The 24,038-nt window shown below is 40.5% G+C and overlaps 1 protein-coding gene and 2 long non-coding RNA genes across 18 annotated transcripts; all 3 read left to right on the top strand.

Annotated features, from left to right (window-relative positions):
* The first annotated feature begins 427 nt into the window (after window positions 1-427).
* LOC127356712 (uncharacterized) lies at window positions 428-10,700 on the top strand. Of its 2 annotated transcripts, none has more exons than XR_007882050.1 (2): window positions 428-696; window positions 8,351-10,700. It is a non-coding gene; the product is annotated as an uncharacterized LOC127356712 (long non-coding RNA). The 2 variants fall into 2 exon arrangements; XR_007882049.1 differs by lacking the exon at window positions 428-696 and adding an exon at window positions 5,549-7,293.
* On the top strand, window positions 3,096-5,276 carry LOC127356705 (uncharacterized). The gene is made up of 2 exons (XR_007882041.1): window positions 3,096-3,688; window positions 3,803-5,276. It is a non-coding gene; the product is annotated as an uncharacterized LOC127356705 (long non-coding RNA).
* Window positions 10,701-11,376: 676 nt separating the features above from the next.
* On the top strand, window positions 11,377-23,942 carry si:ch211-214b16.3 (NACHT, LRR and PYD domains-containing protein 3). 15 transcript variants are annotated; one of them, XM_051388510.1, is made up of 15 exons: window positions 11,377-11,489; window positions 11,947-12,101; window positions 13,472-13,591; window positions 14,280-14,399; window positions 15,351-15,470; window positions 16,162-16,281; window positions 16,579-16,676; window positions 17,093-18,881; window positions 19,993-20,169; window positions 20,458-20,634; window positions 21,232-21,402; window positions 21,625-21,798; window positions 22,307-22,480; window positions 22,574-22,747; window positions 23,347-23,942. In XM_051388510.1, exons 1-15 carry the CDS (start codon window positions 11,412-11,414, stop codon window positions 23,360-23,362), a joined length of 3,663 nt encoding a protein of 1,220 aa, XP_051244470.1. In that variant the 5' UTR covers window positions 11,377-11,411; the 3' UTR covers window positions 23,363-23,942. The 15 variants fall into 15 exon arrangements, with proteins under 15 accessions (XP_051244470.1, XP_051244472.1, XP_051244473.1 ...); XM_051388511.1 differs by lacking the exon at window positions 11,377-11,489 and adding an exon at window positions 11,565-11,683; XM_051388512.1 differs by lacking the exon at window positions 13,472-13,591.
* Window positions 23,943-24,038: the final 96 nt, after the last annotated feature.

Raw genomic sequence — 24,038 nt, 5'->3', positions numbered from 1 at the left:
CTCCTGAAGTGAAAACACTTCTTACTGTTACAGCAGCACATTAAAAATCATCACCATAAAACACAGTGCTCTGAATTAACCTCTGATACGAGCAATAAACTGGTTTGGTGGAGAGTTTTGATTAATTTCCCCTCCTGCATCAGGACTATATGACTGTAGACTTCCTATTATTGGGTCCCTTTGTACCAATATCTCATCAAAACGCACTACAACATAAACTGTCCTGTCAGAGCCATATGGATGCTGATGTGTTTGGGTTGTCGGGGTCAGGACACAAAGATTTGTAGATCATTGTATGCAGGATGTTAAGGATGATGGTGGGTGTATGTTTGGGGAGTGCATGAGTGTGTGTTTGCATGTTTGCCTCTGCGTGTGTGTTGCAGTGCCGACTCTTTGTGAGGAGGACACAGGCGGAGGGGTAATCCGACATCCATCAGAGGCTTAGTGAGCAATACACACTCTGTGTAACAACAAGGAAACAATACCCAGGGAAACAGTGGGAGGGCCTCTTTATTCATTACACAAGGCTGGGGGACGCTCTTTTGTAGGTGTTTCACAGGACTGAATGAGGCAGCAGAAGACCAGCATGACAAAGCCAATTCTGGAGTGACCAGTAAACCTTCACAGCGAGCTGGGAAACTGTTGTGGAAAAACACTGCGAACTGGGGGTTCACCAGAGAAGCTGTGCAGTTACAGGTACACAGCGATGCTACTCACCTGAGGCAGCTGGATTCATAAGATCAGTGGTTCCCAGCCTGGTAAAAGCTTCCACGGAGGGTGAGAAGGCCTTAAAATATAAAGTGCAATAAGCCCCTATCTCAGCATTTTGTTCATTTCTGTGAAGACTAGCTAATTTAAACTAAATTAAATTGTTATTTTTAAGACCTAAACTGAAGGCAAAGAGCCTTTACACACACATTAGTAGAACAATCGGCAGGAGAAGAAACTCATAATTTTCCTTAAAAGAGACTCCTGTTAATTATATATGATTGTTAAAAAAATATTAATATACATAATACAGACAGATTGTATAAAAAGTTACTAAAAATATCAGTAAAACTCATCTCTGATCAATTTTGACAGGAAATAATAAAAAAAAATTCTCTCCTGTTATTGTTATACATTTAATATAATATACATAAAATATATTCAGGGGTTGTCAACGTCCCTCAAGGAAAAATGTTGGGAAGGTTGCGTAAGATCACAAAATCACACGAGAAATCCATCTTTCCAAAGTGGTTCCACCAATCAGTGTACATTGATCAGCGTCCATTGATGAACTACTGTCAGTAACTAACCCCAACCGGTCGATGCCCAGAGCCGTGGTCAGCAAGAGGTTACTGCCTCTTAAAAGGAAGTTTTTTTCCTTGCTGCTGTCACCAAGTGCGTGCTCATGGTGGGAACTGTTGGGTCTAGACCTGCTCTATTTGAAAAGTGTCTTGAGGTAACTTTTGTTATAGTTTGGCGCTATACAAATAAACGTAGCGAGAAGTTAACCCGACTGCGCCATCTAGGAAGTCGTTGTTGGAAACTGTTTGTAAAAGGGCCGGTACGTTAAAAAAATACTTGACAGGTGATTGGATGAAGCATCGATTTATCGGCGTCTATCACAAACGAACTTCGAACTTCCTCAAAGGGCGCTGATTGGTCCGATACCACTTCCCCACTAATTTAGATTTAATCCTGGCGAGATGTTTGTGATTCAACACACAAACCTTAAAGGAACAAATTATGTTTTTATAATCTTTAATCCAGAAACAGGTTGCAAAGAGTGTTTTATGCACTCTAAATCCTTACGAAAGGGACGTAACTAGCAGCGGGGGGGGGAGCAGAGAGCCTCGTTGGTGGTGTATCCGCGAACATTTTGTGTGAAACTAACTTTATTATACGTTTATATACTATTTTATTCACATGACAAGACTTTCATGAACCAATTTCAAGCACCAAAACAACTCATGAGTAAAGTTGTGTTTCAGTGTGCAGATAGCTGAAGTCTTTCTGCACAGTTTAATATAAAACACATACGTATATTATGTTATGCAGATCCCTTTAAAGGTGACTGTAAGAACATTTAACAATTGTGAATATAAGGTTAAAATGGATTAAAAACTCCAAAAGAATTAGGGTTAAGTTGTGTTTATGGTTGAGGTGAATTGGTCCAGTTCAGGCACTGATTTTGTGTGTATTTGTATTTGAGGGATAAAATGTTGCCTGGGGTTAAAACGAATATTTAAGTCCAATATTTAAGCCACTTTTGACTTTTTAACCATGACCGCCATCTTTCCTTAACATGCGGTCAATAAGCAAGTTGCTAATATGTGATTAACAGACGTGTTCATTAAACATTTCCTTGATTTTGCTGATGAAAAAACTGATATAAAATATATTAGTAGTCATTTAAAAAAATAATTTGTTACATTTTCTTCCTCCAGCACCTTATATTATATTTTAATAATATTATTTAAATGGCATTTAAAACTATTTAATTTCTGTTGATTAATGGCAACATAAAGATAATTTCACTGACTTAACTCATTTATGTACGTGTTACTCAACTTCATTTATTACAACCAACTAAACTATACTTTGTAGTTCCAAGTTAACTGACTTAAATAAGTGCGTCTACTACTGGATTTTGTTTCACTTCACTATTTTACTTTGCCGTTGATCATTTTAAGTAGACTTTATAAACAATTTCCACACAGTGCAGTTAAATAAATTCAAAACGCACTTGTTTGGTTCTGTGAAAAGGTTCATTTATTACCAATGAAACACAATATAGTCACATTTCAACTGTTATATAATGCAAACGGCCTCTAAAACAGGTTTTTAATTAAAACTGCATTCTGTGTATTCTTTAGTAGGAGGAAATATATTTATTAAAAGTTTCAGCAGCCTGTGCTTTCAGATGTTTTTCCTCTTTGTTGTCCTCGAGGGTTCGGCAGTGTTATGCTGTCCAGGTAACGTAAAGGTTAGTGACTCACTGCAGTGACAGAACAATGGTCTCTAAATACCAGAGTCGGTTACCAAACATATTCTCAGCTTACGCTCCCGTCTACGACACTTCACACCAACTATGTGCATTGTTTTTCTGCGAAATTTCTCTTCTCATGTGACGACGAAAAACAAGAAAAAATCTCACTTGAAATAACCGTCACAGTTTTCTGCAGAAAGGTGCTGAACGTGCAGGTGAGTCAGCAGCTTTGGGATGGTGTGCTGATGCCCTACATACAGCGTGATACTGATAGTGAGGGGAAGGTGTTGCAGCAGCAGCACGTCGCACTGGAGGAAGAGTCACCTGATACCTGCGTGTGCCGCCGAAGCCTCTGGAGAGGCTGAGCTGCCGAGGCGATCCCTTGTGGAGGCAGAGGGAGGGAAACGGCCGACAAAACAAACATAAACAGAGCCGTGGCAGCTGTGTGGGGGGGCAGGCTGAGCCGCGTGCACGTTCTTGGCGGCCACAGTTTGACCTTGGCCGGGCATGCCCAGGCCTGCCTCTCAATGCTGGGTGGGAGACTCACCAAGCCGCCTGCAGGACTTGGACCGGCTCAATGAGAAAAGAAAATACCAGACCGGGCAAACAAGGGCATAGTGGTCTCCCTCCACCTCGCTCCGTCTTTTTAATGATTCCTTTCTTTTTCCATTTCTCAACACTCATCGGATTCCAACACACGGCTTGGCGCGGCGCGTAAGCATTTACCACAGAGGATACTTTCTCTCTTCTCCGTCTCTTATTCCCGCTCTTTACTCACCCCTTTCCAAACTTTAATTTGATTTCTTTATGTCTTTGTTTGTTCCACAGCGGAGGGAAAGCTTTGAAACGCTGCTGCTTTACATATCTTAGACTCTACCCTCAATAGGTGAGCTGCCGTGGCGACGACAGCGACAAAGGCCTCCGCCGCCGCACACACACCCGGTCAGGCCTGGTCCAAGCCTCAGACCCCCTCGCTGCTCGGCACAGCCAGGGATTTCTCCCAAGCAGCCCTCCGCCGGTCTGAAACCCTGCCCCCATTCACTGCTGCACCCCCAGCAAAGAGCCGCACAGCTCCTCTGTTGTGTTTGCGTTTAGGGCGTCCACAGAATGACGTGATGAGAGTGGACGTGGGATAGAGCGGGAGAGCGAGCCTCCAGGACGGTTCCCAAACAGCTCACAGTCGGGATGTTTCTGGCACTGCGCTTTATCAGTCCGCTGCAGTGGGACCGTTTAACGGCAGCCGGCTGATTTGTGATGCAGCAGCTCGTGTTTTATCACCACAGTCAGTCCTATCACATCGGGCCCAACTTCAGTTTGTCTTGTTCTGTACGTTGTGGGTTGATGTTACATTACGTCATTTTATGGGGCCCGAAGCAAAATGCCAACCTGACCCATGAGCCACGTAAACCACACAGCCACAATCCTCCCTCTTTTAAAACAGTCTGCTGTCTAAGAATTAGATCTACACAGAACAGAATGAAGTTTATATTGTAGAAAATAGTCCAGTCCTCACAATATATATTATACAATGTAAACAGAAGTCTACAGACTCTGACTGAAGCTTTAAGTCTCAAAATATCTGCATCAGGTCCATTTAAACTGGATCCACAGATTTCCTTATATACACTCTGGTGTTCATCCTCTCATCAAGGGGGGGCGACCCTGTGCAGCCCGTATAGGGCCGACTGACTCTGTGTTCGTGAGGTGTTATGCAGGGCTGGCATGACGGATGTGTCTCATCTTTCCAGCGATTCCCAATTTAGACAATTCCAACACTGTTTATGGACGCCAGTGTGGTTATACCAATATGATTGGTACCAATGGAGGCATACATCTGGTTTCATATGATACCAGTATCTTACAGTATGAGAAGGATAATGGGGTGGCCAATCAGATTACAGTGCCACCCCAGGTCCCCCTCTGGAATCGGCCCTGTTTAGGTCTCAGTGGAGGCTCCACAACTGTTTGGCACTGATAAAGAAATGGCTATTTATAGCCTGTTAGCCTGCTGATGTTAGCATTTGTCGCACTGGAGCACAGTGACTCTTGGTCTCGTTTCTTTCCACTTCTCTTCCAATCTTCCCAAAAACAAGGATGGAAAGCAACGCTGGAGCTCCAGGTTTGGGTTTAATATGTGATCTAATAAGCTCTTTAGTCGGGGAATGATTGACTTCACGGCAGGGAGGAGAAACCAGCTTCCAAAATGTTCAACATTTTACCTGCAGATCAGGAAACGGCAGTTATTATTTATCCATACTGTGTGTTTGTGGATTCAGCTTTAAATTAAAACTTCCCCTTTAAATCCTGTGTGTGTGTGTGTGTGTGTGTGTGTGTGTGTGTTTATCCTGTATGGACCCACAACAAGTGCGTCGCAGCCTGCTGGTTATTATAAGTTAATAGCTGAGCAGCGTGTCTATGAAATTTATGACATCTCCTCCTCTGTTCCTCGCAGCATCGCTCCTGTCGTCTTTACAGCTGGGTGAGCCGGAGGGGGGGGGGGCACTGTGTTTGTGTGTGTGGGGGGTTGGGGGGGGGGGGGGGAGAATCTTTACACCCCCCGCCAGGGATCAGACAAACACTTATTAACTGAGAGGAATGCAAACAGGTCGGAGCTGCAGAGACGCAGGACAGGCTTGGAGGGTGGAGGGTGGGAGGTCAGGGTGGGAGGCAGGGGGAGGATGTGTGTGGGGGGGAAAGGGAAAGCAGCAAACGGAGAAGACACCTCCTCCTCCTCCTCCTCCTCTTCCTTTTTTTACTCCTTGTAAACCCAGAGAGTTTTGGAGAACAATGCAGCTCCTGCAGCAGAGGAGGCGGCGACCTGATGGGCTGCAGACGGACGCTGACACACATAAAGTTTCATTTCAGTCTGTTTATTTATGTTTGTTTGCTTAAACATTGATTACCTCGTTTTTTTATATCGATAAGATCAGCATTTATTGATCCACAAACATTTGAAGACGTCACTTTGGGATTTAGTTCAGATTCAGTTCCCTGTTTATTTCTCTTTATGCACTTATACTGAAAAACACAGAGATTTAGAGGCTAGTTTTACAGTCGTGGAAACACCTGGAAAAGGATTCAAATGAACAAATAAACTGAAATTATCGACGTTGTCCTGAAACATTTTGTTTGAATCTCGACTGTTGGTAGGATTTAATGTCGTCGTGCGGTTGGTGAGCGTCTGTAGCTCCAGTTTTTAGCACTTTTCGGCCCTCGTCTGGCCAAAATTGAATCAAACCAAATGAACATCCAAAGGGCTGCTTTTGCTTCTATCCAAAGGTCTTCCGGTGTTGAATGTAGAGTACCGCCGCCTGCCGGTGTGGAGAGTTACAACCTCTCACGCAGTCACCAAACATAGCGCTAGTTGGCCGCTTGCTGTAGTCGGCGTGGTTTGTTCTGTGACGCCGCTTTAAAGGAGCCCTAACTGTTAACAATAACAGCAGAGAACAGCTGATCAACTGTACAATGAACCCAAACAGTGAACACAATAACTGCAGGAAGTTTGTGTAAAACCAGAGATTTGGATGAATGTTGAGCAGATGAGTTTTCCTGATATTTGTATGAACTTTAATGCACTTCTTTGTCTCTATGATGTATTTTAACAATCAGACAGACTAACAGATTCAGTGTTTTCTTCTCATTGTTCCTTCAGCTCTTTGGTTGTTTGAAGGATCTGAGAATATAGCTGGAGTCAGTTTAGATCTTAAAGTATATAATAATATAATATATACTAACAATTTCAGTTAGATTTCTTTACAAAAAGTAACTAAATGATGAGATATTAGGACCACTGTGTATATCTGTTAAAGTTTTCTTACACCCCTTAAAATAAAGAAGCCCTCGCGACCCTCCGTGAAGTTAGTGGAGGACCCGACCCCCAGATTAGGAACCACTGTTGTTCACGGCACACATAAATTTAGTTTCTTTTCAATCTTGATTTTTGTTTGTTTGCTTGAACATTGATTACCGTGTTTTTTTTAAAAGGATAAAATCAGCCTTTATGGATCCACAGATCAACAGTTTGGTCTTTAATCCACATGTAAACAAGTGAAAGAGGCTGTGGAGGAGAGAGGGCCGTCGTCAGTGAGGACGAGTGGAGGAATGAGGGGGGCAGATAATGTGCTGAGGATGTCAGGTGTTGGTGCTCCCACTGTGGCTTTGTTTGCTAATGGATTTGACTTTTCCCCAACGCTTGAGATCTGTTTGCGAACGATCCAGACCTCTCAGATGTCAGAGGATACGAGGGTGTCGCAGTAGGATGAGTATTCAGATCCTTCAGTAGCAATACAACAATGTAAAAAACAACAAACCTTAATCAGGTAAAAGAAGAGAAGGATTATCACAATTAAAGTACTTGTTCTTCTTAATCTTAATCTGAAAATAAAAAGATAAATGTAGTTGAGTATAAGTGTAAATGAAGCAATTAATGTGACGTACTGAAATGTGATAGAACATATGACAGGTTGAATATATTTAAAACTATATATAGTTTTTACTTGAGTTAATGTTTTCCAATTTCTTATATTGTTTTTCTATTTTGTAATTATTTTTTTCCAGAAGATGGAAAGAAGATTGGTTCCATGTTCCATAATGTATTTTTAAAAACTGTATTTTAAATTCAGATTTGTAATTTAAATATTTTACCACAGAAGAATAATGTTGTGTTATTTATCTGCAAACATTTTCATCAAGAACCCCCCAAATAATGTTTACAGGCGTGAGTTCAAAATAAATGGACAAAGCTTTCGAGTAGGTTCTCAAACCTGCATTGTCTGTAATGACCAGCAGGGGGCAGCTACACTGGTTGCAATATAAACAGATACCGTTCAGTCTTATGGAGAAATGATCTGATTTCTCAGTTGATTTATGAGCTTAGTAAACAGTTTCCTGATGAGTTTCTGGTCTCAGTCTCTAGTTTCAGTCTTCTTCCATACAGCATGATGTTCATTTAGTAACTGATGGTCCCATTTAGAGTAAAACAGACCATAAAGCAGGGTATGCTTTAGGGCGGGGCTACCTTGTGATTGACAGCTCATTCTCAGTGAGTCCGTCCAGCTCAACACACCAAACTCAGATCAAACTGTCAAACAGTGCTGATCAGATATGGATCCACATTCTGTTGTTGACTATTTCTCTCCCCAAATCTGTTCACAAACACATTTTACTGTTTATCTGGAATATCAGATCCTGTGTGAGCAGGCGAGCCGCCATTTGGATGCTCTGAAAAACCATCATGTTGAATTTTGGATATTTGGCTGTATTAAAACAAATTAATTGACTTGAATCTTTAACTCTTTGCCATCTTTTATTTCTTTGGATCTTGTTTCTCTGCACCATCCACATGTGACTGACCTTCCACCATGACCTTCCTGGCAGTCGTCCCCTCGTTGTATCAGTCACTCGGTGCCTTAAGGGCGTGTTTTGCAAGTCAACAATTCACATAAAGCAGAAGCACCCCGCCGCCCCTGGACTGAGCATACAAACGGCCGCTTATTCAGTGCCTTAAAAAACCAGCGGATTAAGGAATCAGGGATCCTGAAAGGCCACCGCGCAGCCCCCGGACTCAGGAGTTAAGCGGCCGTGAATGAGATGTGGCGACTCCAAAACAAAGCTACTGTGTCACTCACGCAGCACCGAGGGGAATGCTGACGTCACGTCTCACAAAAGAGGGGACACTGAGGCCGTAAAATATCGTACACCGCCACTGCTGCTCGCCTCAAATATGCACCGGAGCTGCTGCCAACTCTGTTCTTTGTGTCCACACAGAGAAAACAGAGGAGCATTCGCAGCGTTTCCCAGAGGAGTTCCACATTTTGATCCATATTGGGTAAAATATAGCCTCTCTCTCCCCTCATGGGTGGCCTGGTTTGGCCAGAGGACACAGGGCTGTGGACTCTCGTAGTGGTCTCCATGGGGATGAGCAGGACTTGGAGAGGTATCCGGCTTACTGGAAACGTGGTTTATTGTTGACTTTCAGGAATGGGGAGGGGGGCTGCTGCTCTGTGCCGGAGCGGGAAGGCGGGGGTGCGGGTTGGAGACGGAGTTTGGGGGCAGCACTTCCTGGTAGTGGGAATATCGTCTCAGCGGGGTTTTAACTCCATCGTCCAGGTCAGGTCAGGCCCTCAACCTGCACGTGGTGGTAGTGCATGCTCACACTTGCACTGTAAAATATATTACTGGACTTTTACAATAAATAAGGCTAATAATAAATAATAATAATAAATAAATACAATTTTAAATTAAATTATTTTACAGTAATCTAGGTGAAAATCACTGTAAAAATACTTATTTTTATTGTGAAAACCTGGTGATTTTTTCCCAGTGTATATATATATAACAGTGGTGGAAGATGTAATCAGGTGTATTTGGATACTTTACTGAAGTAAAAGTACAAAAACCTACAAACATGCATAAAATAATGAAAGGTCATCTGATAGAAAGCCTCTCAGACGTTAACTAAAGACATTAATTATAGCAGTAGATTCATAAACATACACCAAGCTGCTATATAAGCACAGGGACGACCCCTGACTGAAGTTGTTTTATGGATATTTAATATTATATTTGATGTATAACAATAACAGTAGAGAACAGCTGATAAAGAAAGATTCTCTGAATATTGATCAGAGATAAGTTTTCTGGTACAAAAACCCAAACAGCTCATCAGAGCAGGAGGAATGTCAAATGTTGTACTTTAGCTCCCTCTAGTGGAGATTTACCTTTAATGACAGAACACACACACACACACACACACACACACACACACACACACACACACACTAACTAACTTCAGGGGTAGAATAATTTTAAGAGCATCAGGCACCAGTTGATTTTTCCTCATTCTCTTCTGATAACTTAACTTTAACTCAGGTTAAAGGTCAAAAATTAACAATGAATAATTTAATATAATAAAATAACCTGTGTAATACAATCTGATTGACTTGTATTTATTATCATATTGATTCTATTTATTATCTGATGGACTTTTATGTCTACCTGCCCAGGGATTCTCTCTTTGTCGCAGCAAAAACAAACAAATAAAATGAAATTAAAGTTCAAATTAAACATGATGGTGAAGCTAATAATGAAGTAATGATGGATTATCAGTAATAAAAGTGTCCATAAGGGTGAAATATGACTACTGGAAGGTGTTGCGATATTCTGTGATTTATACTCTATATATTTTTACCTGTATGATTATTAACTAGAATAGAAATATGTTTACTCGTACTTACATTGATTATGCTTACATTGATAAAGGGCTGTTAAGGGAATATTAGATGTTTGTATGATGTGTTATAGAATTATAACTTATTAATGAATATGAATAGCAGACACAGTATAAGGGAGAAGAGTGTGGGTAGTTGCAGATATAACATGACATTCTTTTGGAGAGATAGCGATAAACACGACTCCGAGGTCAGTATCAGACAAAACAATGATGGAGCCAGACGGACTCCTTCCAGTTCCAGGTTGTGGCTACCCCAACAACACCATCCTTGGAGTCGAGATACCAAGTGGACGAAGGGTGGAGATTCTACCATCTGGTGCTATGTGTGTTATCTGCAATAATATAAGAACTGATGTTAGGAACAAGAGGTTGCTCAGACTTCGTGAACTGGCAGACCTTGTGCATGTCAGGTTAATCGTTGTTGAACCCAGAGCTTTGTAAACTTTGCACATTCTACTGGTGTTAAGAATAAAGCTGATTATTGAGTAAACTAAATCTTCTCCTATTGCTTCATTAAACGAACGCGCGAGGAATGAGTTTTTGAAATACAGAGATTCCTCAACAAAGGATCAAGCATTAATTACTGATGAATGATAGGTGTTTGATAATGAGGGCGCATTGGGTGGACACAAACCTGGGGAAACCTCTCTGAAGTCCTTAATGATGTCCTCTGTCTTGTGTTGGAATCTCTTTGAAGAACTTCCTGAACCCATATTCTTTGGGAACGTGTTACAGAAACCTCCTAACGTGCAGATCCTGCCATTAAAAGCGATTACAGATGAGCAGCTGCTCAATCAATGTTCCTATCCTGACCTCAAGATAGGAAAAGTGTATTACACAAGCATCCTAACTTCATACAATCTTAAATAAACTCTCCTAACTTTAGGATAAGCTGTCCTAACTTTAACTTCTCCACCAAGTAGTGATCGCAAAACCTCATTTAATCTGCATGGAGGCTCTTTTATTGCTTTAATACAATTAATGAAATATCAACTGTCTCTTTTTTGTGTGAGTGCTTTCGTACATTTCCTAAAAGAAGGGTCTGTTGTGTTTGGTCCATTCTCTGCCTACGTCGTTTTTAAACAATCATACACACTTAATAGGCTTCTTGTTTGACAAATGCACTGCAGAAGGAGTGTTTCTATCACAACTACAGCACACTTCCGTTTTAGATGTACAGACGCCAACTGACTAAACTGGGACGGGATGTACAACTGTTGCGAGGGAGGAGGAGTCCGGGGGAGAGGACGTAATCTTGACGGGCCTCCTCTGCTGATATCAAAGGTTAGATGTTGAAATGGGTTTAAACACCCCTCTACCGCCCACCGCCCACACACACACACACACACACACACACACACACACACATTAAAAACGGATTTCCTGTAAATGAAGAGAGGAGGAGCAACACTGAAACACATTCACTTAGTTCAGACTCAGAATCTTGAGTCCCGCAAGAGGAAGAGAGCTGCGGCCAAGTGTGTGTTAATACAACATTTTTATTATCTTATCTCTGTGGACTGAAGTTTAATTAATCTGTGGACACAAAGTGGACATTAAATCTGCTATAAAGAAACATCTGGACTTTGGACTTTGAGTGACTCTGTGTGCATGTGTGAGAGAGAGAAAGTGTGTGAGAGAGAGAGACAGAGAGCGTGGGGGGTATTACATAATACATTCCTGTTATTGCTGTCCTGCGCTTGACCCCTCAAACAAACTCGTCTGTGTTCCTGTTTTGCAGCTCAGACTGACTGCAGACCAGAAGATGAGCGTTTGTGTGGAGGAAGACGAGGACAGAGCAGAGTCTCCAGTGTCCAGCTGTCTGTCTATGAAGAGTGACTTCTCCAAAGATGAACCTCCATTCTTCAGTAATGAGCCTCGACCCTCAGACACACAGTAAGATAACTGATACTAACTCATCTATATGACTCGTGCTGACGCCATGTTTGTTTTGTTGATTTGATCCCATCCACTAATTTTGGCCAGTATCGGACCCATACTGAGTATCGGATCGGCACATTCCTACTCATGACAAAGAGATTTGCCCCGTCTTCCTCTCAGTATCTGTGACAGCTGTCAGCAGAGGTGTGGACTAGAGTCAGACTCGAGTCATAAATTTGATGACTTTAGACAGAATATCAAAAAAAGATTTGGACTTTAACACCAATGTTTCATGACTTCACTTTGACTTGAGCCTTTTAACTTAAAAATACTTGATACCTTCTCTGAAACCCAAAGATTAAAAAGTATGTCATCTAAAAAGTGTGGCAAGAATCAGCTAATTTCCTTCCATTTTCGAAAACAACTAATAGTAATTCTACTAATTCCCAGCAAAGTTAACACTTGATTCCCCAGATCCACTTTGTTTGAACTGATCCAACAGCATCCAATCAGGTTGCAGGTGAGAACTATGAAGAACCAACTTTCGTTCTGTTGTTAAATGGCATTATATTTGGTGGAGAACGCATGGACTTGTTTAGGACTCAAAATTTAAAGTTTAGGATCTGAGACTTGAGTGCAATGACTTGAAACCTACTTGTGACTTGCAAAATATTGACTTGGTCCCACCTGGTTGTCAACTAATAAAGCTGTGATCTAATCAAAGAGGACAGATAAAAAGTTGTAAAACATTAAAATGATGGAGTATTTAGAACTTCCTAAATTATTTTGTTATCAGATAATTGATCAAACAATCACATAACATGTTCTTTGCAGAGTTCAGTTCAGCAGTCAGAGAGCAGAGTCTCCAGTGTCCAGCTGTCTGTCTATGAGGAGTGACTTTTCCAAAGATGAACCTCCATTCTTTAGTAATGAACCTCGACCCTCAGACACAAAGAAAGATAATTGATACTAAGTAATTTATATGATTCATTCTGCTGACGCCATGTTTGTTGAGTTGATTTTCTTTTCATTTTTTTTGCATATTCAAATCTCTACTAAAATGTATTTGCCACCTATATTTAAAACTTTTCATGACTCATGACAAAGAGAGTCTTCCTCTTAGTATCTGTGACAGCTGTCAGCAGAGGTGTGGACTCAAGTCAGACTCAAGTCACAAATTAAATGACTTCAGACTCAAGTTGACAAAATCAAGAAAAGACTTGGACTTTAACACCAATGACTTGTGACTTCCCTCGGACTTGAGCCTTTTGACTGGCAATGAACTTGTGAAACATCCAAATGATTGAGCATTTAGAACTTCCTAAATGACTTTGTTATCAGAGAATTGATCAAACATTCACGTTATAACATGTTGTTGTTTGCAGAGTTCAGTTCATCAGACAGAGAGCAGAGTCTCCAGTGTCCAGCTGTCTGTCTATGAAGAGTGACTTTTCCAAAGATGAACCTCCATTCTTCAGTAATGAGCCTCGACACTCTGACACACAGTAAGAGAACTGATACTAACTCATCTATATGACTCGTGCTGACGCCATGTTTATTTTGTTGATTTGATCCCATCCACTGATTTTGGCCAGTATGCCAATGATTTATGACTTCACTCTGACTTTTTGACTTAAAGAAATATTTGATACATTCCCCGAAACCCAAATATTAAAAAGTTTGCTTTTAAAAAGTGTGCCAAGAATCTAATTATTTCCCCTTATTTACTAACAACTATAACATTATTAATTCCCAGCAAGTCGACACTTGATTCCTCTGATCCATTTAGTAACCGATCCGACAGCATCCAATCAGGTTGCAGGAGAGAACCATGAAGAACCAACATTACGTTACTGAGTGCCAGTTGGAAATAATTATTCCAAAGATCAATTTGCTTGGTTTGTTCTGTTGTTCAAATGGCATTAGATTTGGTGGAAAACAGATTGACTTGTTTGGGACTTGAAACTGAATGTTTAGAATCTGAGACTTGAGTGCTATTACTTGAAACTTGTGACTTGCAAAACACTGACTTGGTCCCATCTGGTTATCAACTAATAGAGCTGTGATCTAATCAAAGATGACAAGTACAAACTTGTAAAACATCCAAATGATTGATCAATTCTCTGATAACAAAGTCATTCAGGAATTTCTAAATACTCAAACATTCACATAATTACATGTTGTTGTTTGCAGAGTTCAGTTCAGCAGACAGAGAGCAGAGTCTCCAGTGTCCAGCTGTCTGTCTATGAAGAGTGACTTTTCCAAAGATGAACCTCCATTCTTCAGTAATGAGCCTCGACCCTCTGACACACAGTAAGAGAACTGATACTAACTCATCTATATGACTCGTGCTGACGCCATGTTTGTTTTGTTGACTTGATCCCATCCACTAATTTTGGCCAGTATCGGACCCATACTGAGTATCGGATCAGCACATTCCTACTCATGACAAAGAGATTTGTCTCTTCTTCCTCTCAGTATCTGTGACAGCTGTCAGCAGAGGTGTGGACTCAAGTCAGACTCGAGTCATAAATTTGATGACTTTAGACAGAAAATCAAAAAAAAGATTTGGACTTTAACACCAATGATTCATGACTTCACTTTGACTTGAGCCTTTTGACTTCAAAATACTTGATACCTTCTCTGAAACCCAAAGATTATAAATATGTTATCTAAAAAGTGTGCCAAGAATCAGTTGATTTCCTTCCATTTTCAAAAACAACTAACATTAATTATATTATTTCCCACCAAGTCGACACTGGATTCCTCAGATCCACTTAGTTTGAACCGATCAGACAACATCCAATCAGGTTGCAGGAGAGAACCATAAAGGACCAACATTACGTTACTGAGCACCAGTTAGAAAAAATAATAACCAAAATAATTTTGTTTGTTTTTTTCTGTTGTTAAAATAACATTATATTTGGTGGAGAAGGCATTGACTTGTTTAGGACTCGAAACTGAACGTTTAGGACTGGTAGCTTAAGTGCTATTACTTGAAACTTGTGATTTGCAAAACACTGACTTGGTCCCATCTGGTTATCAACTAATAAAGCTGTGATCTAATCAAAGATGACAACTACAGACTTGTAAAACATCCAAATGATTGAGTATTCATTTTAATTGTATTTATTTATTTTTTTTACGTGTTGTATGGTGTCCTCGAGTGCCCAGAGAGGCGCCTTTAAATAAAATGTATTATTATTATTATTATTATCAGAGAATTGATCAAACATTTACGTTATAACATGTTGTTGTTTACAGAGTTCAGTTCAGCAGACAGAGAGCAGAGTCTCCAGTGTCCAGCTGTCTGTCTATGAAGAGTGACTTTTCCAAAGATGAACCTCCATTCTTCAGTAATGAACCTCGACCCTCAGACAAACAGTAAGATACTTGATACTAACTCATTTATATGACTCATTGTGCTGAGACCATGTTTGTTTTGTTGATTTGATCCCATCCACTGATTTTGGCCAGTATACCAATGATTTATGACTTCACTCTGACTTTTTGACTTAAGGAAATACTTGACACATTCCCCGAAACCCAAATATTAAAAAGTTTGCTTTTAAAAAGTGTGCCAAGAATCTAATTATTTCCCCTTATTTACTAACAACTATAACATTATTAATTCCCAGCAAGTCGACACTTGATTCCTCTGATCCATTTAGTAACCGATCCGACAGCATCCAATCAGGTTGCAGGGGAGAACCATGAAGAACCAACATTACGTTACTGAGCGCAAGTTGGAAATAATTATTCCAAAGATCAATTTGCTTGGTTTGTTCTGTTGTTCAAATGTCATTAGATTTGGTGGAAAACAGATTGACTTGTTTAGGACTTGAAACTGAATGTTTAGAACCTGAGACTTGAGTGCTATTACTTGAAACTTGTGACTTGCAAAACACTGACTTGGTCCCATCTGGTTATCAACTAATAAAGCTGTGATCTAATCAAAGATGACAATTACAAACTTGTAAAACATCCAAATGATTGAGTATTTAGAAATTCCTGAATGACTTTGTTATCAGAGAATTGATCAAACATTCACATAATTACATGTTGTTGTTTGCAGAGTTCAGTTCAGCAGACAGAGAGCAGAGTCTCCAGTGTCCAGCTGTCTGTCTATGAAGAGTGACTTTTCCAAAGATGAACCTCCATTCTTCAGTAATGAACTTCGACCCACAGACACAAAGTAAGAGGCAGCTTTTACTTTAAACCGACCTGATGAAGATGATACATTGAGGATCAAGACAAAAAGTGTCATGATGCGATGAGAATTAAAAGTGCTGTTTCAATTAATCAACAAACTACAGGCGGATCAGCAATGTTTAATAAGACAGTCAGATAGGACAAGCAGTTAATTAGGGTACATAGAAGGAGGAGAGTTTAAATCTCTGTGAGCATCTGAGCTTCTAGACTGTGTCGATCAAATACTGATACTTTTCAGCAATCAACAAATCACTTTATTAATCACTTATTTTTCTACCAGCTTTGGTACATCCGGAAACTCCTCCTTTTCCCATCTTGGAGAGAAATCCACCACAAGACCTGGACTGCAGACAGCCATTCAGACCAACACTCTACAAAGTAAGACCGTACATCTGTCTGACTACACTACTATATTTGTTCCACTCGGGAGCATAAACGTTGCATCCTTTGACCCTCATCCCTACATAGAAACACAGAAATCAGTCCACAGACAGCAGAGGAAGTCAGAAGTAAGGTCTCATCTTTTAAATTACGTTACAACCTGTTCACTTATTGGCGGTTAAAAGGGTTTCATAAATAAAAAATAATACATAAATTGCTTCAGAATCTTAATTATAAAAATAAAAATCACTGATGTTATTTTTTACTTCAAGAAAGTATGACCACTTTAATTTCTGGTGGACTTCATAATCTGTACTTCTTCATCTATTCCTGTATTGACTGTTTTTATATCAGCAATGAAAATAATTTGCGGATGTTATGTTGTTTTATCTCACACTTGTTCTCTTTTTTAGAGAGCAATGGTCTGCAGGAGGTTTTAGATGAACACAAGATCAGTCTGAGGACGAGATGTGAATGTGTGACTGAAGGAACTGATAAAGCAGGAAGTGGAACCCTCCTCAACAGGATCTACACTGAGCTCTACATCACAGAGGGACAGAGTGAAGAGGTCAATACCCAACATGAGGTGATGCAGCTTGAGACAGCTTCCAAGATGGAGACCCTCCATGAGACTCCAATCAAGTGCCACGAGATCTTTAAAGCCTTACCTGACCAACAGAGACACATCAGAGTGGTTCTGACGAACGGCGTTGCTGGCGTTGGAAAAACCTTCTCAGTGCAGAAGTTCACTCTGGACTGGGCAGAGGGTTTGGAAAACCAAAATGTCAGTCTGGTGGTTCTGCTTTCGTTCAGGGAGCTGAACTTGATCAAAGATGAGCAGTACAGTCTTCTCAGGCTGCTCCATGTCTTCCATACAACATTACAGAAGGTCACAGCAGAGCAGCTCGCTGTCTGTAAACCTTTGTTCATCTTTGATGGCCTGGATGAAAGCAGACTTTCCCTGGATTTCAATAACAAAGTGGTTGTGTCTGACTTCACACAGAAGTCTTCAGTCAACGTGCTGTTGACAAACCTCATCAAGGGGAATCTGCTTCCCTCGGCTCTCGTCTGGATAACTTCCAGACCTGCAGCAGCCAATCAGATCCCTCCTGAATGTGTTGACAGGGTAACAGAAGTACGAGGTTTCACTGATGCCCAGAAGGAGGAGTACTTCAGAAAGAGGATCACTGATGAAGAGCTGTCCAGCAGAATCATCTCACACATCAAGACCTCCAGGAGCCTCCACATCATGTGTCTAATCCCAGTCTTCTGCTTGATCACTGCTACAGTTCTGGAGCACATGTTGACTACAAACCAGACAGGGGAGCTGCCCAAGACCCTGACTGACATGTACTTACACTTCCTGCTGGTTCAGACAAAGAGGAAGAAGCAGAAGTATGATGATGGACATGAGACGAGTCCACAGGAGCTGATGGAGGCTGACAGGGATGTTCTTCTGAAGCTGGGGAGGCTGGCGTTTGAACAGCTGGAGAAAGGAAACATCATGTTCTACCAAGAAGACCTGGAGCAGTGTGGTCTTGATGTCACAGAGGCCTCGGTGTACTCAGGAGTTTGTACAGAGATCTTCAAAAGAGAGTGTGTGATCTTCCAGAAAACAGTCTACTGCTTCGTTCATCTGAGCATTCAGGAGTTTCTGGCTGCAGTCTACATGTTCCACTGTCACACCAACAGGAACAAAGAGGTACTAGAAGCTTTCCTGGGAAAAAAACATGTGGATTCAACTATGGATGTCTTCCTGATGGGAGTAATGACAAAATCCCTGAATAGTAAAAATGGCCACCTGGACCTCTTTGTCCGCTTCCTTCATGGTCTCTATCTGGAGTCCAACCAGAGACTCTTTGGAGGCCTGCTGGGTCAGACAGACAACAGACCAGAAATCATCCAGAGAGCCATCAGCAACCTAAAAAAGAAGAAGACAAAAATCTCTCCTGACAGAAGCATCAACATCTTCCACTGTCTGATGGAGATGAACGACCACTCAGTCCATCAGGAGATCCAAGAGTTCCTGAAGTCAGAGGACAGATCGGAGAAGAAACTCTCTGAGATCCACTGCTCAGCTCTGGCCTACATGCTGCAGATGTCAGAGGAGGTTCTGGATGAGTTCAACCTGAAGGAGTACAAAACAACAGACGAGGGACGACTGAGGCTGCTTCCAGCTGTGAGGAACTGCAGAAAGGCTCTGTAAGTCCTGATTTAATTATCAACATTATAAAGCAACGTTAAGCTAAATGCACGAGGAAAGCCTTTACATGATAGTCTACTAATCTTGAAATTACTAATACTTGAATTTCCCTCGGGATAAATAAAGTATCTATCTATCTATCTATCTATCTATCTATCTATCTATCTATCTATCTATCTATCTATCTATCTATCTATCTATCTAATCATGAGTCATTTTAACATCAATATACAAACATACAAACATTTATCAGCTATTTGTCCCTTCAGCCTTCCCCTCCTCACGGCAAGGCGGAACAATAACTGTGGTAAAATAACTCCCACAAAACAAAGCAAACGGAAACACAAATCCTGGTGGACTTATCGATTAACCTGGATAATGGATAAGGTTAAGCTACTTAAGTTGCTACAACTGGCTCCTCTTCCTCCGTTTCATTCCTCTCCCGTTGCTGCCTGAACCCGTCGTGTCTTCAACCCCAGAGTCAGAGTCCTGGTCGGAGAAGCTGGACATCAGCCGGCCTCAGTTGGTCTTCGAGGCTGTGAGCCTGGTTCAGTTGCGTGCTTGCCCTGCTCTGGTTCTGTCACTCATACCGGCCCCAATCCCAGGCAGCATTCCCCGCAAGGTCCCCAGCTTCCACAGGAATAGTGTTTAAACTCCCCCTGTCCTTTGAGCTTCCAGTCCAGGTAGCATCACTGACTAGCTAGTAGCAGCAGCAGTGCAAGTAACTGTGTTACTAGAGAAAAGGTCTGTGTTGCAACAATTGCAATAGTTTTATCCCGGTGACAAGGTCCAGCTCCTGAACAGAGTTTAAGTTTTGTTTTTCTGCGTCTACGCGACTAATGAAAAGTGCAGCGACCAAGACTCTCCTCATCAACTATATACTTCTCTTCTCATCAACGGTTAAGTCGACTATGAGGGGGTGGCCTAGAATAAATAACTTCACAAAAAACAAATACGGACATAGCAATACGATGGATGATGTATAATCTTAACAGTTACTTAACTCACTCACTCAATGATCAACTATAAGGGGACATCCCTAGTATTTTTACTGTGTCTGATTTATTATATTTTAATAGTTTAATAGTTTTATTTCATCTGTATCCACAGGCTTACTCATTGTAAACTCTCAGATGCTCACTGTGAAGTTTTGGTCTCTGTTATGAAGTCCAACCCCTCCCATCTGAGAGAGCTGGACCTGACTGGGAACAGGGAACTGAAGGATTCAGGAGTGAAGCTGCTGTCTGCTGGACTGGAGAGTCAACACTGTAGACTGGAGACTCTGAGGTCAGTTTATGTGTTTTGTTTTGTGTAAATCTTCCTAATTTAAATCTATTTTTAAAATCTCCTCAGTTTGATTTGTTTTCTAGGTTTGTCTGATAACACAATCTCTGAATTTACTCTGTAGGCTACTCAAATTGTATTCGTGTTCGTAAGAAAACGGATTTATCCTTCAACGTGCTGCAGAATTGAATTGATATTTATGATTTTTGTGACATTTAAAGCAACACTATATTAGATTTGATCATAGCAAATATAAATTGATTTTTATCAGTTTTTCTATTCTTTATTCAGCTTGACTTACAGCAATATGTCAGAGGTCAGCTGTGGTTATCTGGCCTCGGCTCTAAAGTCCAACCCCTCCCATCTGAGAGAGCTGGACCTGAGCGACAACAACAAGCTGCAGGATTCAGGAGTGAAGCTGCTGTGTGATTTTCTGGAGAGTCCACACTGTAGACTGGAGACTCTGAGGTCAGACACTGTTTTTTTTTTATGGTAACAATGAGGCTTCAGACTGGATAAACAGTCAATGTATGACATCTTCTGGCAGACAACCACAACGCTGACGCAGGCACAAAGGGGATATGACGCCATCGACAGGCGACCGGTGAAACGCAGCGTTACCTGAATAAACTCAATTACATATAGAACATAGCTCTAGTGTTTATAGACAGTTTAATGCAGAGATGGGACATATTGTATCTGTTATAATAAGATTTAAATGGTTGAAAGTGTCAGATTTAAAACTATAAAATAGGATTTCATCATTTGTTTCAACCTAAAAGTTAGCAGGTTAATTTAGTGAGATAGTTCAGCTTTAGTTATTCTACTTATTGTAAAGATATTTTACAAAAGAGACAGACAGAGATCAGATTATGGACAAAAACATCACAACAAGATAGTTCTCTAACATTATCTATATTAGACATTATTATAGTGTCTCTGAAAATTGTTTTGCAGTTTATTCCAGTTTCCATTTTCTAAACTCTACACCCTAAATTATTAAACACTGAGTAATTTCAGGTAACACATTGTGATCTTAAGTTACATAGTTTATTCTTTATTCAGATTGAGGACCTGCAGTTTGTCAGAGGTCAGCTGCGGGTATCTGGCCTCAGCTCTGAAGTCCAACCCCTCCCATCTGAAAGAGCTGGATCTGAATAAAAACAAGCTGGATTCAGGACTGAAGCTGCTGTGTGGTTCTCTGGACAATCCACAATGTGGACTGGAGACTCTGAGGTCAGACACCATGTTTGTAACTTTGTGATAACAGTTAAGTGCAGACACTTAATTTTGATATTGTGCCTACAGATAGTTTATAGAGGATGTATTTTACAGTTTTCAACCTGCTTCCTGCTGAGTTCAGGTGTTTGTAAACTTCTACATTATAAACCTTATTTAAACACTGATTTCAAACAGGAACACTGTCTTCTAAATCGACATAATTTATCCTTTATTCAGATTGAGCGAGTGCAGTTTGTCAGAGGTTAGTTTTGTGTCTCTGGCCTTGGCTCTGAAGTCCAACCCCTCCCATCTGAGAGTGCTCGAGTTGGATTACAACAAGCTGCAGGATTCAGGAGTGAAGCTGCTGTGTGGTTTTCTGGAGAATCCACAATGTGGTCTGGAGATTCTGAGGTCAGAAACCATGTTTGAAACGTTGTGCTCACAGTAACCTGCAGACATAAGGCTGATATTATACTGATCCAATCTGAGTATCTTCATGCTAAACGTCTGTTTTCTTCCTCAGTGGTTTGGTGCGTTGACTGAGGCAGAGCTATATACTTAAAACCTGAATATAACAAGAAAACTCTTCACTGGAAAATTCACTCTGAGCCAATTAAACATTTGGTTTTCACCTTATGTTCCCTTAAAAAATAAATGATAATAAAGACAAGTTAGAAAAATCCAATTGTGGTGATCCACTTTATAAATCTGATCTTAGTTGTTTTTTTTCTCGTGTTTATGACTTAAGAACATCTGTAGAAACAGGTGGAAATGAGTTGGATGGATGTATTTTACAGTTTTCAACCTGCTTCCTGCTGGGTTCAGGTGTTTGTAAACTTCTACATAATAAACCTTATAAAACACAGATTTCAAGCAGTAAAATTGTCTTCTAAATCGACATAATTTATCCTTTATTCAGATTAACTGACTGCAGTTTGTCAGAGATCAGCTGTGATTATCTGGCCTCTGCTCTCAAGTCCAACCCCTCCCATCTGAGAGAGCTGGAGCTGAGTGACAACAACCTGCAGGATTCAGGAGTGAAGCTGCTGTGTGGTTCTCTGGAGAATCCACAATGTGGACTGGAGACTCTGAGGTCAGGCACCATGTTTTACATCCGTGCTGAGATCAATCTGATGTGATGAGCACTAACCTGCAGACATAAGGCTGATATTTATTCTTTATTCAGATTGCGTATCTGCAGTTTGTCACCGACCAGCTGTGATTATCTGGCCTCAGCGCTGAAGTCCAACCCCTTGCATCTGAGAGAGTTGGAGCTGTGGGGAAACAAATTGGAGGATTCAGGCGTGAGGCCACTATCTGAACTTGTGGAGAGTCCAAAATATCGACTGGAGACTGTGAGGTCAGTGAGGGTTAGTGGAGGGTTGGTCATCTTTGTCACAGCTTTAAGATCAGTCTGACTGAATCCTGCTAATCACTTTTTAATTTACTTTTCATTTGTTTTCTTTTAGTAACAAACACATATGTGCCAGCTGGGCACAAAACATACAACATAACATAACATAACATAACGAGGGGAGGATCTGTGCATTAAGTAAAACAGCAGTCAACATAAGCACATCATACATAAAAATATAAAGATGCTGCTTAAAAATAGGGAAAAAACATTTCTTATTAAATTCGACTGTCATTAGATTCAACCTTATCGTTGCAACCTATATGAAATCAGGTCTTACAGTTGACACATAGCTGAGCCATTTTGACCTGTTCTCTTCAAAAATATCAGTTTGGTTCCTTAGTTTGAATGTAATTCTCTCCATAACATATATACATAACATATATATTATAAATTATATCAATCCACATTTATTGTTATGTTTTATGTTGAATTGATGTACCTCGAGGTGTGCTGTGAGTTACTATGTCCTCACAGAATACCTCAAGGATCTCAATAGACATTTATGGACCTGTGATGAGTAATTTTCCTCCACCTGTGTGTAGGCTGACTTTTCTATAGAGCTCCTCCGTTGGATCTTCTGGAGCCGTCGTCTGTCTGCCGTCTCACCTTCATCTCCACCAACATCACAGTCATCGCCTGGGTTGGACATTCACTGTAAAAGAGGGCGGCTTTATTTGCATTTTATTAATTTTTTGTTCTATTTATTTGAACTGAACGTTTTTTGAACATTTAAGATTTTGTAATATTATTAATATTGTTGCAGTTCCTTTGTTTACTTACTGAACTTGTTGACAGGTAGTCTGGTTACATTTATTTTCACTGGTTTTAACATTCTCATATTGATATTTGTATTGTGGGATACTGTTACCTATACCCTATACTTTATACGCGGTCAGTCTATGTGCGTCATTTGGGTGGATGTTTCTATCTATTTAGTAGTCTGACTGTTCGATACGATGGATGATAGATAACGTTAGCATTTACTGACTAATTAACTGGATACAAACTGGCTCCTCTTCCTCTGTTTCATTCCTCTCCTGTCGCTATTTTACTTTTAAGATACTGAGAACTACTGTTATGGTTATTGTTACTATTGTACAATATATGTAAAAACCAATACACTTTTTATTCAATTGGACCTGTTTTCTCAGCAAATTGTATTAACATTAAAAAAAAGAATTCTGAATGTAGAAACATAAACAAAATGGTTAAAACAGGACTCTTTGGCCACAAT

This window comes from Dicentrarchus labrax, unplaced genomic scaffold (genome assembly GCF_905237075.1).
Source record: "Dicentrarchus labrax unplaced genomic scaffold, dlabrax2021, whole genome shotgun sequence".
In the NCBI taxonomy this organism is placed as follows: Eukaryota; Metazoa; Chordata; class Actinopteri; family Moronidae; genus Dicentrarchus; species Dicentrarchus labrax.
This window is presented reverse-complemented; position numbering and strand designations above follow the sequence as displayed.

What these genes read in the sequence shown, in the direction of transcription:
- si:ch211-214b16.3 (XM_051388510.1), top strand. Translation starts at nt 11,412, where the DNA reads ATGTACAACTGTTGCGAGGGAGGAGGAGTCCGGGGGAGAGGACGTAAT. An exon ending in CTCCTCTGCTGATATCAAAG is followed by an intron (nt 11,490 to 11,946) that starts GTTAGATGTTGA and finishes CCTGTTTTGCAG; the next exon opens with CTCAGACTGACTGCAGACCA. An exon ending in TGTGGACTGGAGACTCTGAG is followed by an intron (nt 21,403 to 21,624) that starts GTCAGACACCAT and finishes TCCTTTATTCAG; the next exon opens with ATTGAGCGAGTGCAGTTTGT.